At 32.9% G+C, this 19,323-nt stretch overlaps 1 protein-coding gene across 7 annotated transcripts in view; it reads left to right on the top strand.

Moving 5' to 3' along the window:
• CSMD3 (CUB and Sushi multiple domains 3) overlaps window positions 1–19,323 on the top strand; it is a 1,186,048-nt gene that overhangs the window by 277,341 nt on the left and 889,384 nt on the right. For all 7 annotated transcript variants that reach the window (XM_070221725.1, XM_001915960.5, XM_070221729.1 and 4 more), the window contains exon 4: window positions 3,502–3,696. In XM_070221725.1, the coding sequence (XP_070077826.1) occupies window positions 3,502–3,696 (195 nt within the window). The remainder of the gene's footprint in view (window positions 1–3,501; window positions 3,697–19,323) is intronic.

Genomic DNA, 19,323 nt, shown 5'->3' with positions numbered 1-19,323 from the left:
ATTTGCTTCAGAAACACATTGAAGTGACAAGCACAATATGGTTATCTTGCATGTGCATTTGATGAATTAACATGAAAATTCATCTTATTGTTTAAATCTCTGTTTTCCTTAAGAATGATTTTATAATAGTTAAACAAAATCACTACTTACTGTAAAAACCATGTATATTAATAATTAGTTTATAATCTGTTTTACTAAACATGGTAGGGTGTGTCTTCATTTTCCCCTTAATTCAAACTCTTGATAGTTGAGAAAAACAATGGCTAAAAATGAGTCTCGCTTAGCTAGTCTAAAACTCTTATTAATTGAAAAGTTAAAATATGCAGCACTATTTATTTAAAAAAATAAAGACTAAAAAGTGAATGTTCAATCACAATGTAGCATTTTTGATGGTGGATTATATAATTCTTCCAGTTAATAACACATCCTTCTTTGCTCTATGTCTTAAAATGGACATAGTTTAGAGAGAAGTCCCAAATTAAAGGGTAGGGAGAAGACAAAAAAAATAGAATCCATAAGCAATGGCTATAGAATTGAAATCTATGAAACCTGAGTGTGAAACATCTTAATAATTGTCTTCATGGGTTACTCAGTCTACAAAGGATAATGGGTAATCTTTCTTATTTATGAAGGTCAAAAAACAAGGGCAATTGAAAGCAGGAATTTCTTGAAGGTGAGAACCAGATATGTTTTGGAATTATTTTCTTTGAGTTTCATTTTGAAGCCTAAATTCTTATCTGTCTATTGGTTTAGAAATAATTCAGCCACAAGGCAGGTGATAGATTAATCTATTAAGATTCCAATCAATGTTGTTATTCATTCATTGATTCACTTCATATGTTTTCCATTTTTGCTTTAGGTACTTTGTTCTGGGTAATGTTTATTTGTTCGTTTAAATCAGTTCAAACTGAATATAACAACTATTTAGAGCTTTCTTCCCTTTTTCCTTTTATCCCCCCACCTAACTGCTTCTTGTGAAATAATTTGGAAACTGTTTTTTCTCCTAGATATATAATTTTATGATAATTGAAGTCCTGACCTTAATTATTTTTTAGGGGGTGAGAGGGAAAGGAGTGGATTGATTCAAAGACCACAAGCGCTGATTTCATTAAGAGTATTTCCTTTGTTATTACTGTATTTAAGAAATTGAATTCTTATTCATTTTATCAAAACTTATTAACCTCACAATCTCTTGCAGCAAGCATCTCATCAATCAAATGAATTTTCCCCAAATTTGACTATTTCAAAATAAACTGTTTACTTCAAAAGTATTTTTTAAAGAATTGCTCAACATTCACAGACAATAAATATGTTTTAAATTTTACTGAAAGTAAATTTATAGCATATGCCTTGGAGAAAATAGTAAAGTGAAATATTAGACATCACTAACCTTGGTTACTGATGTTTAAAATATTTTATAAATATCATGTAAAATAACTTTATAAGTTTACATGTTTTACAAACATTATGTAAAGTTAATTTATATTATTAAAATAAGTTTATGATGTATCATTAAATGCTGAAGAAGCTTAAGGAAAATGCCTATCGATAGAAACCATTGATATTTAATTAACATTAGTCAAGTTCTTTACTTTTCTACATTTGAGAATCTAAAATAGTAGTTTAAACTAAAAGTAAATACTTTTTTAATGTATATAATGCAAGTTCTATGAAATCCTCAATGCATTTTTCATTGATTAACCTGACCTCATTTGAAATTCATCACACTTTTTTCTTTTTACTATCATTGAAAAGTTTATACAGAAAAATTAATGTTCACTTAAGAAACACTCCCACAAGCACTATAACCCTCTTAATGGATAAACAGACAAAATTTCAGCTCTGTATACACTTCTTATCTGTAGATGGCCATTGCTTTTATAATGTTGCATCCACCTCTTTGAAGCATTTTTTATTTTGATGTTTTACTTAATGTAGTCATTGATATTTTAAATATTACAGTGGCTTATAATTATTTGTTTTAATATGAAATGATATTGTATAGAATTTACTAACTACACAAATGGGATGAGTATCAAGGCATAATGGAAACATACTTCACTTAGTGTTGCAATGTCTTTTTTGCTTTGTATTTTGCAATAATTTCCGACTTTCAGGTAAATTGTGAAACAGTGCAGAGTTCCCAAATAGTCTTATCCAGCTTCCCTTAATATTAAGTACCTATATAACCATAGCACAATTGTCAGAACCAGCATATTAACATTTGCATAATACTGTTAACTAAACTATAGATTTACTCAAACTGGAATACCTTTTAGCCCATCAATTCACCACTGTTTGTATTTCTATTGATTATTACTTATGAAATAAAAGTAATATAATATAATGGTAGTGTAATAGAAAATTGAGAAAGTAATATAAGGAAAAATAATTCTTCACTAACCTTGTTAAGTAGTGTAAGTTCTATTATTTCTATATTTTTCTTTCCATTTTTTTCATTTAAAGTGAAATTGGATTTTTCTTTGAAATGAATATTATTTAAAAATATCTCTTATATTTGTATACTTGTATATTTTTAAGCGTGAACTAATAAAATAACAAGGTAATATGTAAAATATTCTGACATATCAGGCATTTTCCAGATATTTTGCATGTGATCGAATTAAAAAAACTTCACAGGTGTATGTACTTATTATAATTGTTTTATTTTCAAGGTTAAACAAATAATAGAGCTGGAATTCTAACCCAGTCTCTCTAACTTCAAAAATATATTCATATTTTACTGCACTATATTTTCTCATTTACATGAAAATAAAAGTTTCTACCCAAAATGGTTATTTTATTTTTTATTTTTTTGGGAGGAAGATGGACCCTGAGCTAACATCTGTTGCCAGTCTTCCTCTTTTTGCTTGAGGAAGACTGTCCCTGTGCTAACATCCATGCTAGTCTTCCTCCATTTTATATGTTGGACACTGCCGCAGCATGGCTTGATGAGTGATGTGTAGGTCCGCACCCGGGATCCAAATTTGCAAACCCTGGGCTACCAAAGCAGAGCATGCAAACTTAACCACTACACCACCAGGCTAGCCCCCCAAAGAATGTGTATTCTTTTTAGATGAATCCTCATGATTTAGGTTAAGTAGAACCATGAAAGTAATGGGGAGCATTTTAATGGACCTTCATTTACTTATTACTATGTTAGTAGAATGTTAACTTTGAAGAAGCCATGTAAATGGTATTAATCTCAGTTTTAATTATCTGTAAAATATGAGTAATACTGATTTTAAAAATTGCTACAAAATGATAGAGAATATTTAAATTTTTCTAGCACAAAGAATGATGCCTAATATCTATTTGGTAAAATTTAGTTCCTTTCCCATACTTTTCTGTTACATGTATTGAAATAGAAGACATTTCCCTTTTTTGTGACTCTTCTTAAAAGGAAAAGAGACATCTGTATCTACATATAATTTATAAATCTAAGACATTAAAATATATATTAAAATAACTTAAAACTCTCCTTTTCCCTCTCTTTTATAGAATTGCAGAGTAGTTCTTGTGGAAACCCAGGAGTTCCACCCAAAGGTGTATTATATGGTACAAGGTTCGACGTTGGGGACAAGATCCGCTACAGCTGTGTAACTGGATATATTCTTGATGGCCACCCTCAACTCACTTGTATATCCAATTCAGTTAATACAGCCTCATGGGATTTTCCTGTTCCCATCTGTAGAGGTAAAGAAAAAAATAATGTTTATTTTTATGTTGATCAAATATTTATTTGACAAATGAAAACATTTTAAAAGTAAGAGTTGTAATCAGACAGTATATTTGCAAAACATGTCTGGTGCTTAGTGCTTGTTTCTTTTATAAAATCTGAATATATGTATTAAAGAAATACATATATATATATATATATATATATATAACATATGCTACATGAAAAGTTTAGAAAAATACTTGCAAAATTAGATGACATTACTTGTGAAATGAGACAGTAAAATATATGTATATTTGTATACATATTTAGGCATTGTATAGATATGTGTCTTCATATTTATATTAGAAAAATATGGAGTTTATGATGTTTAGAAATTTAATTAGGCTGTTTTTTATTCATTTCATTTCATGATTTTGTTTTCATTTTGAAATATTGACTGAATCTATGAATCTTTTAAAGATTTCTGGTAGAGGACTTAGCATGGGAATTTGTGAAATTAAGACTGCTGTATAGTTTATTATTGATACTAATAAACATTGTTTGTGTTATGGGCAAAACTCAATAGTATGCTAATATGGACATAGGTTCAAATTACAGAGCCTAGAAGATATAGCGTGTTCAACATCAGCTGAATTCAAGGATGAATCTTGCCCACAGAAATTCTGGAGACCAACATCATTTTCTCTTTGGGCTTTCTTTTCTAACAACCAAAAGATAAATGAGTTGTATCTTTTAGTAAGTTGTATCTTTTAATTAAAAGATATAACTCATTATCTTTTGACATGTGCTTCTGTAATTCCTTTACGAATGGGAGGTATGAATGTCCAACTGCTCATCTAAATTACTTTGTACCTTCCTCTTAAATGTGTGGCTACAAACGCATGCAGGTGAAACCCTTGGAAATCAGACACAGCTAGCTTCTTATCCCAGCTTTGACAAGTATCATGTTAGTTACCTCAGGCAAATCATATCAACTCTTTGAGATTAATTTATCTCAATTAAGCAACGAGAGAAAAAAATCCACCTGTTCCATTTGTTGTGAAGTTTAAATAAGATAGTCTAGAATTCTTTCAATGTTAGCTCCCTTTGATGCTGCTGCTGCTTGTATTACTATTACTGCTAATACTGTTATTGCTACTGCTGCTGCTATTTCTATGACTACTATTAGCTACCATTTATTAGATCACTTATACTAAGAAGTTTATAAGCATAACCACTTAAATTTCATAATGATATGAAACTTAAGCTCAAAAATTTAAAAATAATTGCTTAGGTTACTCAGTAAATGTCAAGAATTATGAAGAGTCTTAGATTTTATTCAACTTGTAAGTTAACAAGTTTCTCTCCCACAGTTTCTGGGGTGGTGATAAAAGACACAAGACTCTTGGGTCAGAAACAAAGGAGAGTGTATTATTCACAGAAGTGTCAGGAGCCAGACTATTAGCATTTTGTTCCACTTCTCCAAGCCCCACTTCTCATAGAATGATATGAAGTCTGTGAGATACCTCCTCATGTAAAAGTGGAATTATAGGAAAAGAATCATGAGCTTAGGGAAATTGAATCCTTTCTATTGGGCATGCCTGTCCTTTGCTCTGGATGGTGACCCTATGTCTATCTCCTAAGTAAACTTGCCCTTTGCTCTGGTGGAAGACACTATTTCTATCCTCTGAGGCTATTTGCTATACAAACGTCTTTGAAAAGATAGTCTGGTACAAAGAGCAGAAGGACAGTTGGAATCTCTGCTCACAAGATGTGCAGAAATGTTAGAGTCCCATGGCTGTGGTGAGGATGCCAGATTTGAACCTATTTTGTCTGGTTCCAAAGCCTAAACTTGTTATGATTTGATACTTAACCAAAATAATTTTCATCTCTCTTCAAATACCTTTTATTATAAGAGAGGAAATGGAGTTTTATATGTGAATCAGTCAAAAGACGTATAGTCATTTTTTTTTAAAGCATAAAACTCACTAAATCAAAAGGACTTAATAAGGTAATTAAAAGCAAGAAGGATGTTTAAGAGGCTTCAACAGAGCATTCCCGGTACTACCTGAAGATTAATTTCTGTTGTGGATCTCCTTCTTCTCCATCTCAGTGCAGATAAGAGCCTGTGGAGTCAGAAAGATCTGAGTCTAAATTCTGATTCTGCCACTTATTAACTAGAGGCTTTGAGCAAACATTATATTATTTTGGAAACTATTTCTTTAGCTATAGTAGGATGAAGACATAGACAGAAATACCCAAATCACAGTACCATTAGAGTTTAATGGGATAACATATGTAAAGTGCTAGATATATATTAAGTTATTGCTTATGTTCTATCTTCCCACTTTTCTGTAGCATTTGTTACCATCTCCTCCCTAAAGAAAAGAATTACAGTCAACAACAACTGGATGAATAATATCCATTGTCCTTATATCCAAGTCTAATCCTAATACTAACACTTCTGTTTTTGTTGTTTTTGTTTGTTTTTGCCAGAGTGTATACCCTACTTCCCTACTCATTCACAAGTCCCTTTGTGCTTATATCTTTTGACTTCATTCTTCATGATTTTTTTGTGTATCCAAAAAATGGCAGCTTCTGTTTTTGGAAATTTTTCCTACTCAACTTCAGTTTGCCAAGCTCACCCCTTCTTCTTTTTAACAATAATACTAATGAATACATTTACTCATTCAGATATGTTTAATAAGGGCTTACCCTGTGCAAAGCATTATCTCATGTGCTGAGTATCAAAAGATGTTTAAAAAACAAGTCTTGCCTTTAGGAATCCAGTTTTAGTGGGGCTGATGGTAATGTAATCAAGTAATTACAATAATGTGTGATGATTACTTTAATATCACAATCTGTAGAGTGTGTTAGGCACCTTGATAAGGAAGATTTTAATTTCTCCCGGTTGAGTGGAAGGAAGTTCAGGTAGGGACAACACTTTAAAGAGAAGATTTCACAGAGAACTTGCTAAAAATACTAACTATATGGAGCAAGAACATTTTCAATGAGGCAATAATTTTCCTTTCTTGCCTCAAAAGTAGTTCTCATGTGTTTGTAATATTCACTGGCTAAAAGTAGAATCTGTGAAATCATACTTCATAGAGCACATGATCTAATTTTCTAAGGAGCAATTTATCTCCCACTAACCAATTTTTTATCAAAACTTAAAGAATAGAGGAATAGAGTATTTGGATTTTATGTGGTTGTTATTCAGTTTGAAAGAAATGATCGGAGACTATTCAGTCTATGGCTTTCCTCCTCTGCTCTTTGCCACTTGAGAGCATACTGATTCTTTAATTTATAACTTTGCAGGGGGCTGATAACCCTGTAACGATCTGCTTATTGCTTTCCCTGGAGTTTACATAAAGTCTCTCCTTGATGAAACTTCGCTTTTAGAAAGTTCTTTTGATGCTTCCTAACAATGATAGTTTAATTAAGAAAAATGAATGCCACATCAACCTAGAGGATATGGTGCAAGGGTTTTTATATTTGTTCACAGGCTGGATAAATTTTATCAACACCATCTGCTAGTATTTGTAAAAAGCAACTAACTGCCTGATGCTGGGCTAAACAGTATTCTATAAAGAGTGAAACCAAATTCCTATGCTCTAAATCTGGAATGAAAATACCTGGCACACTTGCCTTTTCTGCACTCTGTCCTTTGATAGCGGTTTCCATGACATTTATTCCCACTGAGCTTTTATGTGGCGTCAGAGTCCTTCTCAACCCAGCACTCCCAACACCCTTTACAAATTAAGAGCAGTTGACAGAAAATGTGAAGTAGATATGCTATTCCTAGGTCAAACATTCTAAAATTCTAATGGTATTCTGTATTCAGAATGGCATTTTGATATACACATCTCAGGGCAAATAATAAAAGTGTTTGTAAAAGTTCTGCGTAAATTATAGTGTTATAAATTCCCCTAAACCTGGATCTACAAAAAGTCAAACCATTTGATGGAAGAATTAGTGTATTAAGATTTAAGGAGTCAATCATAGAAAATTTAAGGTTGTATCAGGATGTTTTAGATTAATTACAGAAAATCTTAAAAGAGTGTTATATTTTCTTGATGATTTGAGTCTATTTATAGCCAAAAGTAAAGATCTTGGGATCCATATGAGGTTTCAGGGAAAGCACTGATCAGTGAAGGGATATGATGTTGTAAAATGTTGACAGAGTTTATTTTGATCTGACAGGTGAGATCCTTTTTGGGGAAGGCTTGGATGTTAGTGATGTGGATGTCATATAGTAAATTGGTGCCATGCGACCTAAACAAAATATTTGTCAGTATAGCTGAGCAAAAGGGCTATTGAAGGAACTGTTGCCTCTGACAAAGCAAAAGAAATTGCAATTAGCTAAATTAGTAATAGGGAGTGGAAAGGGTCTTCCAAGCTTTTTTCTTGGAAGAAGACTGCTTTCCACTGCAATGTGGTAAAGAAAAACAGCTGATGGAAAAAAGAACAGAAGCTTGTTTTGTCAGAACATAATTTTATTCTCCTGCTAGAAACCTTGATCCACAATTCTGGATCAAAATGTGATACCAAAACATGGAATTCGAGATGAGCAATTAAAGGCAATAGTTGGAGAAGGAGAAAGAGAAGGGAAAGTGTAGCCAGATAATTATACAAAAGACCTCCACAGAAGTAATCAGAGGTTAGAAGTAAAACAAACAAGCAAAAAAATCTAGTAGAAAGTTTTAAAAACAAGTAATACTTTTAAAGGACACATTGTTGCCACTGGTATAAGGAGGCCGGTGGAAGGATGTTTGTGTTTATATGTTCCTATGCTCAGCAGTCTGGAAATTATCTCAAAGAGGCATTACAAAATAGAAAACCTATTTATTCTGGGTATATGTCATTATTACACACTTATGCATGTATAAATGCTGAGACATGATATTCAGAAATATGATACTACATTAATAATAGAACTGGTTGTTGAGAAAACTGAAGTACACAAGAATTAGAAATGAAGACAACTGGAAAATATTTTATTGAATTAAAAACCAAAATACATAAATAACTCAGTGTCATGCTTCTTTCATTCCCATTTAGTGGTTAAACATAATAATAAGCTGCAAATTAAAAAATTAAAATATTTTCTATTGTTGGATTTTCTGAACTAGATCAAAACAGAGTCCATTTTTTTAATTCACCATAACATTACTTTTTAATGTTTTTTTTTTCCCTCCTAAAGCCCCAGTACATAGTTGTATATTCCAGTTGTACATCCTTCTAGTTCTTCCATGTGAGCCACCACCACAGCATGACTACTGACAGACAAGTGGTGTGGTTCTGCACCTGGGAACCAAACCTGGGCTGCCAAAGCAGAGCATGCTAAACTTTAACAGGTCATCATGACTGGCCCTAATGTTTTTCTTTTGAAGCTAAAATCTGTAGTTCCTTTTTTTAAAACATTTGGTAAAGAAAACCTAGTAAGTTACCACCTTCTTTTTCCTTGAATCTACTCCCAAAGAAGAGAATCTTTCAGTGTAACTCCATGAATCATAGAAAGAATAGTGTTAGTGATAAACTGTTCTATGCCAAAGAAAAGAAGAGCTCAAATGCACTGTTGAATATCAAAATGTCATGAGTCACACCATGCATTAAAAATTTCTTTTGAGAATTGGGGCTTTTATGGTTTCATTTAGCTGATTTCCAAAGATGTTACCTTAAATGTTATCTCAGAAAATGTTTTAGTACAGACTTTGAGTTTCTCCACTACACTTGCCATTTTTATCTGAGCAACATTATTTGGGCACAACACCTACTTTCATGAGCCCTGTCATTTCACATAAAGGGATCTGGTGCCTTTATGAGAATTGCTATATTTGATAGTAATGAGGAAAACACTTTGTGCATGCATTTTAATAAACAAGCAAGTTAAGCATGAATCATTTGTTAATGGGGTTATATTATCACCTCAATAACTGCCAGCAAAATCCCAGTGATGTCAGGCCACAGGGAAAAATTTATGTGTCCCAGGTCACTTATGCTTCTTCATCTCTCCCTGGAAAATGCAACCAGTTCCATCAACAGTCAGGCCAATGCTCAATCATCCTCTCCTGTATTCTGATCTTGTTCTGAAAAATTTATTTGTGTGATAAAATGATGAAAATGTCCTGATTAAATTGTTATAGTAGTATCCAGCATGATGGAGCAAAGGACACATAATTTGTCTTTTAGGGTATCAGATCTTTGAGCTGATTTGCCCTCCTGCCACGTATTACCTGAGTGTGTTGTTCTTATGTCAACAGTTGAATATTTTTACCTATCTCAAGAGACTCTGAATGTTAGAGAGATTAGATTAAATGAGACAGTTTTTTAAAAAAATATTGATATAATGCCTAGCACATAGAAGGTACTCAAAACTTGCCAATTGTTTCCAAATACAATAATAAAGTAATTTAAAAAATAGTATGTAAGTTATGGCTATCACTTATTGTGTTACATGTGTGTTTACAAAATTTAAAAATATCTATTGACAGTTCAACATGTGCCTAGGGCTTTTAAATAATGGAGAATATTTTTTAAAACAAGAGAGTAAAAACTCTGGAAAGAATGGACTCTGGACTGATAAAAAACCTTGGTTTGCTTTACATCTCTGCCACTGAGAAGATACAGAAACTTTTTCTAGATATTTGATTTTTCAGATCTCAGTTTTCTCGTCTGTATAATAGGGAAAGTCCTTACTACTTTATAGTATTATGATGAAGATTATGTTAATGTATATAAAATACCTAATCTATAATATTCAGTTAGTAGTAATTACTGCCTTATTTCAGTTGTCATCATCGAGAAAGGTATTTGAGAACTGAGCACCAGAGAATGGACGTATTTAGGTTCTAGAACCATGCAGGCAGTGGAATTAATTTTTCTTAGAGTTGTAGTGGTTAAGAGGAACTTTGAGTCCCATATTTGCCTATCGTATTAGGTTGGGATCAGCAAGTAATACACATCGATGGTGAAGTATTTTTCCCAAGGGTAACAGGATTTCTGAGTCATTCATTTCTGAAAGTTCTCACATTTGAAGTATATTCAGTAATTAAACTGATATCTATTAAGAAGTCACTATGCACAGGCCAGGCTGCTAAGTGCAATGATGGATGAAACAGCCCCAGGCCTCATGAAACTTATAGTCTATTGAATATGGGGTCTTTATTTTGGAAGATGATCTATTTGCTGCTGTGGGTTATCACCAAAATGTGTGTACTCCAATTCCATGCATAAAGATAGAGTGGGGTTCTTGCATAAGCAATAGGTGCTGGCCCTCTGTGAGTTTCTGATACTTAGAGAGGAAAATCAGGACCTTCTATTCCTACCATTTATTTGTCCTGTGCTCTGCTGCTGCTGCTAATAGTCGTCCATGTTTTTTACATTCAACTCACACATCATTTTCCCCGTTTTTCATTTGTGAGTTGTGTCTTCCTCCATTCTGGAAGCTATTTACTTTTTTCCCCCTTTTTCCATCCTGTATATAATGACTCAAACATTTTTGTTGCTTTATTCTATTGTCCAAATTTTTTTGTTGCTTCATCTGTCTCTCTTATTTTAAATTAATCCATTTTCTTTGACAATAAAGAGATAGTCATTAGATCTGTATTTTGCTTTTTAGTATTATATGTTATGATACTGTATTGTTAATTTATAGAGTTTGGGTTTTTTCTTCCTTAATGGAATGATTTCCACTTCTTTCTCTTTCTGTACAATTCCTAGAGAAATGCTGACAATGTGTATTTTGAAAATGTGACACAACAGTTAAGTTCTCACGTTCCACTTTGGCGGCCTGGGGTTTGCCGGTTTGGATCCTGGTGCAGACCTACGTACTGCCTGTCAAGCCATGCTGTGGCAGGCATTCTACGTATAAAGTGGTGGAAGATGGGCACGGATGTTAGCTCAGGGCCAGTCTTCCTTAGCAAAAAGAGAAAGATTGGCGGCAGATGTTATCTCAGGGCTAATCTTCCTCAAAAAAAAAAAAAAAGGACAAAAGTTGGTTTCTTTTTGAGGCAAGTGAGTCTAAGTGTTTATACTCATTCTGTGTAACTTTGAGCCATATGCATCTATAGAGGCTTTTGTTTATTTGAAGTGTTTTGTTTATTTGTTTTGACAAGCAAGAGTTGAAAGTATTTGTTCTAAATGAAAGATCCAGATTCTTTGAGGAAAGTATATTTTTGAAGAAGTTGTAACAAATAGTTTCATAATGTTGGTCCCCAAATAAAACAATTTTATAAACAGTAGGCAATACTCATTTCTAACACTTACCTACATCTCAAAACTTGTATAAAGAAAGAAAAATTATATTATCTTGGTGCCCACAAAGTATTCAAATGATTATATGGTACCATGACTTAAGGAAAAATTATGGAGAATGCTTAGCCAAAAAATATATTGACAGCTACAGGGTTCCCTGTGGTGAAATAGAGTGTTCAATGCATGATAAGAACCTTGAAAAGCAATCATCTGACTTCCTGCTAGGATATAAACTCAGTGAACCACAGCAATGACCATCTGGTATTCTGTTACTCTTTGTAAAGCCACCACTCTAAAGATGAGACAAAATAATTTAGGATAAATGAATGGAGGAAGGGGAATGGTAGCCCACCAAAGACATCGAATAATGCCACATGACATCTATTTTAATGTACTAGCTCCATGTGAAATGTCCTTGTTTTTTGTGTTAAGAAAGCACAGTAATAAGAATTTTTATAGGAATCCTTCTGGAAGGACATGTGTACATTTTTGGTCTTGGGCTCTTTCTCCCCTGTGCAGTTTTATTGGTCACCTGCTATCTTAGTAAGTTATGTTAAAGGTGTGTGTATTGAGCCATTCAGTGATGAAAGACTTTTCATACAGTTTATAATAGAGGGCAAAATCTAAATGTTGAAATTTACATGCCTTCAAAAAGTCTACTTTTGATCTATTGCTCAATGTGGTCAAAATCTAAAATCTTTCTGTAGTCACTTTCTTTACGCTTTTCCCAACTGCAGATCTGATTCAAAAGAACAGAAATAATTTTCTTTTTACTTTTTAATGATTATGTATGTAAAACTGGCAATAAATATCTTAAAATTTGAAGGAGTCTTGAAAAATTAGTATTTTGTCTATCATTTTTGTTGTTCTCATATTTATGTCACTAATTTCTTGAGTTTTGACCAGGCCATTTTCTCTTTATTTACTGCTTCTTATATTTGAATATAACCATACATTACCATAACATTCCAACTAGATTAAAATATTAAGGTCACTTATTGTATCTTTATATTTAATTTATAGCTAAGATTAAAAAAGGTAGTTACAGTATAAAAACATGAACACATAGCAAAAAATATTAAGTGCAAATAAGGATAACTACAGTAAGAGAAATTAACAGAAGAGTAAGATGAAACCAAGAGTAAGGTTAATAATACAAAGGTCATGTTTTGTATTTTTATATGCTTATTAGAATCAGCATTAAATTTGGCTTTAATCTATCTGGGAACCTAAACAAAACATGATTGGTTCATAGTGTCACAAAGTAAAAGCAAGCAGTTTGTAATGGAAAACCAAACTTACTAAGCAGAGTGAAAAGTTTCTTATGCAATACCTCATAAAGAAGGCACAGTCTAACTTAATGATCTATGTCCCTTACAATAGCAGTAAATATGAACTCAGGGAACAAGCTTCCCAGGGTTCCATCACATTTTACTGATTTATAAATGAGAACTTGATATTGAAAAGATTGAGAACTGTATGCATAGAATCAGTATAATCAAAATCGTGCCTATTGTCACTGGCCACTGTAAGTAATGTACAAACCCAACTATCTAGATTTAGTTCTAAACCAGTTTTGCATATTTTCAAAATTTGAATCTCAGTTTGTAAATGTGGAATTTGGCATGCATGTTAATAATCTGAGAACAGAACCAAAAGCATGTTTCTGCATTAAAATGACCTTAATTTTTTTACATTTTGTTGTTAAATAGATGCTTAATTAATTTCCAAAATAAGTTAGTTTTTTTTATATTTAGACATTTTATACAGAAAATTCAGTATGAGTACAGTTCACAAAGACTTCATGGTTTAGCATTAATTTGTAACTAATTACTTATAAATATAGTATCAATTATTCCAGATTTTCTGAAAATGCTTCATGATTGTGTTTCTCGTAACTCTAAAATGGCTGTTGCTGCTGAATATTTGTACCTACAATAAAAAAAAGATTCTAAATGGTGGAGATGAGGTCACTGTTGATGCAACTGCATATTTAGAAAATCATCACAATGCAAAGTATTATGGCTCAATAAAAATATTGGGCATTTTATTGCTCTATCCTTAAGTTTTGTTCAAAACAAATAGAATTTGATGATTGAAATGTTAGTAATAAGATGTGAAAATTATAAAAGTGTATTTTCAAGGTAAAGGAGAGATAACATATTTGTATTTATATTTACTTAACAAATATTTATTGATTGACAATGATGGAGAAGAAATACACAATAGTTGGTGATTTTAAGGAGCTTATGACTTATGGAAAGCACACATAAAATAACTGTATACTATACTAAAGTATAAACAGCATCTTCTACCATATCTCCTAAAAAAGGTACAAATAAAATGTCATGAAAATCAGAGGCAGTTAAGAATTTTTTCTTGGTTGAGAGAGGGATCACGCTTGACAGAGACTTGAAAAATAACTTATGTATTCATATTGTATTGCCTCCTTCCTTTTTTTTTTTTTTGAGGAAGATTAGCCCTGAACTAACTACTGCCAGTCCTCCTCTTTTTGCTGAGGAAGCCTGGCCCTGAGCTAACATCCGTGCCCATCTTCCTCTACTTTATATGTGGGATGCCTACCACAGCATGGCGTGCCAAGCAGTGCCATGTCCGCATCCAGGATCCGAACCGGCGAACCCCAGGCTGCCAAGAAGCCCAATGTGCGAACTTAACTGCTGCGCCACCAGGCGGGCCCCAACCTCCTTCCTTTTTATTTCCTAACATTTAATGAGCACTTTCTTTGGTTCAGAGACAGTTTTGAAATCCTCTACATGTAATAACCTGTTTAATCTTCATACTCATGCTATACAGAGTGGATATCATCTAGATATGCATTTTGTAGATGGGGAAACAGGCACAGTGAGGTTAAAAAAGTTTCCCAAGTTCACATGGTTAGTAAAAGGTAGAGTTCAAATTTGAATTCAAGCAATTTGGCTCCAATAGCACATTCATAACCTCTGTATTATACTCCCTTCTCCACTGTCTTGATTATAAAAACTCCTCATTCCACTTTTTCTTTAATCTTGGCCTATATGAATGCTTAACGTTTTCCCTTAAATTAAATCTAACCAGCCAGAAAAAACAAAAAGTCTTAATTTTGCAACAACCTATTTTTTTCCTCCACTTTATTTCAACTCCAAATTTATTAATATTTGTCTTGTTTCTTTGCTCTTTATCAAACACTATTTGAGCCTTTCAAGATGTTTCAATGGGTGAAAATAGTGAAAGCACTTTCTAGGTTAGAAAACAAATGTATTTAGTCATATATAATGTGTACAGTTACATGAATGTTTATGGCTCTGGTAATGTTACACATCACTTGAGGAAACTAAAAGTGAATTGACTTTGGCTGGTGGAGACAAACGTAGAGAGGAGAGATTTCAGTTTCAACTGAGAAGGTCAGTTACAATCATCTTTTGGAGAGTTTTGAAGCACAGAGTAAAGAGTTTGAAACTTATCCTCTAAGCAGGTGTAAGTTGTTAAGCATATCTGAAAGTTTTTGAGATGGTAAGTTTGTTTTTTGACAATATGGCAACTGCTGTTCATGTAAATGTATCCATAATAAATGAGAGGTCGTCAGCAATAGGCAGGTTTGTTTCCTCCATTTTTGCAAACACACACACAAAAACTGGCACAAAAGTGGAAGGTAGTTAAGGGAAGTTTCTCTTTCCCATCTGTCATAGTCCATTCAGGCTGCTGTAACAAAATACCACCGACTGAGTGGCTTATAAACAACAGAAATTTATTTCTCACAGTTCTGGAGGTTGGGAAGCATAAGATTTAGGAGCTGGCAAATTTCAGCATGTGAATTTCAGGGGGGTACATACATTCAGTCTGTGGTACCATCTCAACAATAATAATAACAGCTAATATTTATTAGGTCCTTATGATGTGTTAAGGATAGTTCTAGGCATTATATAAGAATGATCTCATTTTGCTTTATAAAAACTTGTGAATTAGGTATTCTGATTTTCTCCTTACATGTATCCACTGAGACAAATGGAGGTTAAAAAACCTTGCCTAAATTCACACTGGACTAGAGATTGAAACCTAGTAAACTAGAACCATTTTCTGTTACGTCTTTTGTAACTTTCCAATGATGGTAATTTTTCCTGTGCACACTACTCTGAATTCATTGAAAGCAAGACTATCCGAATTATTTGTCAATAGGGAATGAATCCACCATCACTGACTTAGATAATTCAAGATTAATTCCTTGAGACATCTGTGAATGCTCAGCGGATAGACTGAAATTCCCATTAGCAAGGAAAAAATTGAGTGTTGATATCCACTTTAGTAACTATTAAAAGTTTAGTTAGGAACACGCTGTGGTTGGGCCTGGAACATTTTAGCAGAAAAGCCATCTTTAGATTCCTTCTGGAACTCTCTTTCCTATCCCATAAGTTTTAATATCTTCAGTACATGTTCTATTTGGATTCAACATCTAGCCTCTGAACAGACCATATTGTTCCTGGATTGCAGATGACTTCTTTAGGGATAAAAGAGAGACTTTCTAAGTAATGGTCGGAGATTAAAAGGATGTTATGTGGCATGTGGGAGGATTATTCAATGAGGACATTTTTATGATTTCCTTCCTTAGCAATCCCCAGCAGTAATCTCAAAAGGAAAGCGTTCAGTTGTGTGGGAAAAATAATGTGTCTCTATGAATCCTTCTTAAATTTAACTAAATTTAACTTTAGATAAACAAAGTATTACAAGCTATGGTTCACTTTTTTTATATGTTATGGATACACAAGGTCCTGGGAAAATTAGTTTATTTTATACAATGGCATTCTTCTACCAACTATCAAAATTTAGAATTCTTCCTAGTTTAAACTACTTTCAACATACAATCCATGTTTGGGGCAAGACTTAAAATTAAAGACAAAAAAGGGATAAAGATAAAGTAGAAAAGAGAAAATATGAAACTGCTTAAAATATTCCTATATGACTAAACACTTTGTATACCTTACACATTGATATTTATTGGATTTAACATTAAAGGAAATATCACCATCACTCCTACTCTTCCAACTGAATCAATGGAAACGATCTAGTACGCATTAGTGAACCTTGCATTTTGAGCAATTTATTATTGAGAAATTCGTTAAACAACCTTGCTGAGTCTTTCTGGGATGATTGTAGAAGTAAAATTTAGTAGGATTATTTCTTATGTTATTGTAAATTATGATTTCCCAAATTATTCCCCAATAAAACTTTTTACCAAGTTATATGAATGAACAATTGAAAGTATTTGATTCCATTACTTTGAAGAACATTTATTCTATCACTTTGTGTTTTCAGAAAAATCAAGATATCATTCTCACCTATAGTTATTTAGAAAAGTGTCAATGACCATCATTTCCCTACTCTCGGATTTGTGGCTTTTTTAGTGTTGTTTTTCCCGAGCCCCAGTGTTTTGATTAGCTTGTAGGAAGTGAAGTTTTCATTCTGTATACTCTGACTTAGCAGCTAGCTGGGTTGGTGAGCAGAGGCCACTTCCATTGTTTTCCATCATTTGAACAATAATGCAATCAATTTATATCCCACAGTGTTAATCAAGTGACCTTTATGTGTATTTTTCTCTTATTTTGTAGGAACAAATTATTATTGAGAAGTTTAGTCATTTAATGAGAACCTCAGTCTGTTTCACTGATTTTTCTTAATTAAATTTAGATTAACTCCTTCTACCCTAATGGATAATTCACTTCAAGAGATATATTATAATGGCCTTGTATGGAGATATTTGAGAGAAAGTGACTGCATTTAGGACAAAATTAAGGGTTTGAGAAGTATTAAGAAATCTTGAAATTCTTTTCATTTTATTTAATATGTAAAAATTGACTAATTCATGGCTTGTTTCATTTAGAATAGGCTAGGTCATGTGGTAATAACAAATAACCCTACAATCTCAGTAGATTCATAACATGAAGGTCAAATTTTTTCTCAGTCTACCTATCCAATACAAGGAGGCACATGAACTCTGCTTACCATAGTCACTAGCTAACTCAGGGATACAGAGACCCCATCTCAGAACATTTTCCCGTAAGTGCTATGGCAGGGGAAAAAAAGCACAAATGGCAATCAGTCAGTGCTTCTTAAAATTTTGGTCAGGAGGTTTCACAGAGTATGTCCATTTTTATTTCACTAGCTGAAACAAGTCATATGTCTACAAATATTTCAAAAATGGTAGAGAAGTACAAGCCTACCACAAGCCCAGAAGAAATAGCAGAATATTTGTAAACATTCATAACACTTACCACATGGCTTTAAGGAACGGACATTATATCTGGAGTTCCTAACAGGGGTGCCCCTTTTTCTTAGCTAAAAAGAACTATCGATATTGGCTAACAGGCTAAGGAATCTCAAAGACACTTGAGTAATGGGAAAAATCTTTAGAAAATCTTGCTAACTTTAAGAGGTCATCTGACGCCATCTTTTTAATTTTCCTCCATCATTCTTTTCCCTCCTAAATGTGGTGAAAAAAAGGATATTATTCCAAATTTGAGGAATATTTTCCCTATCATTAGTTTTTTATTGTGTGCCCATTAAAAATTTTATGCATAGACATACATATTTAAATCTATAGCAATATACACATATTTATAACCAAGATGTTTTCTGATCATATATCTTTTCATAGCATTATATTTTATATGCTGTGTCCAAAGTGCATGGTTGTAAAGACCCTTCAGCTTAGGTCTGCAGTTATAGTCAGGGTTAGGCTCTTTGACTTTTGGAACGGTAAAAGAAAATATTACTAACTGTTTCAATTTGCTTCAAGAATGAAATTTGGTAACTTGCATTTGAAAACTATGGGCTTAGACAGAGTCAACTCAAATTACAGTATTCAACTTTGTTTTATTATGTTCTGTTTCATCGCGTGGGTAAAAGTAAAATTAAAAATGCAGAAATAGTGTATGGGGGAATCTTCCTTATCATACATATGGCTCACGAATGTTTCTGTCTCTTGTTCCTGCCCATATGCTCATTGTAAAATCAGTAATGTCAGCCTTTCTTTCTGCTGGCGTCTTCTGCTTTTGTTTTCTTTTTCATTTTTTGTGTGGAAGTGTTGGCCTTGTATAGGTTTAGCACAAGCCTATCTTATTCAATCATAATTTTCGGCACACTAAGTGGTGATAGCAATGTTTTTGTTCTGCTTAGATGTTTGTGAACAAATACTTTCTGTGTGAAGTCCCACCCCTCCTTTTCCTTCTACTACTAGTTGTGGAAATGATTTAAAAATTCTTCATCGTGAAAGGTGATTTATAAATATATTCTAAAGAATTGCATTTCCCCAGGAACCTCACTAGACGCACAAACGTTACAGTTTAAAATTCAGAACAATGCTTTGTTTAGCGTTGTAACTTTTCAGAGAATAGCATAAATTTGATTTCTTTGCT

This window comes from Equus caballus, chromosome 9 (genome assembly GCF_041296265.1).
Source record: "Equus caballus isolate H_3958 breed thoroughbred chromosome 9, TB-T2T, whole genome shotgun sequence".
In the NCBI taxonomy this organism is placed as follows: Eukaryota; Metazoa; Chordata; class Mammalia; order Perissodactyla; family Equidae; genus Equus; species Equus caballus.
Note: the sequence above shows the minus strand (reverse complement) of the source record. Positions and strands in the feature narration are given on the sequence as shown.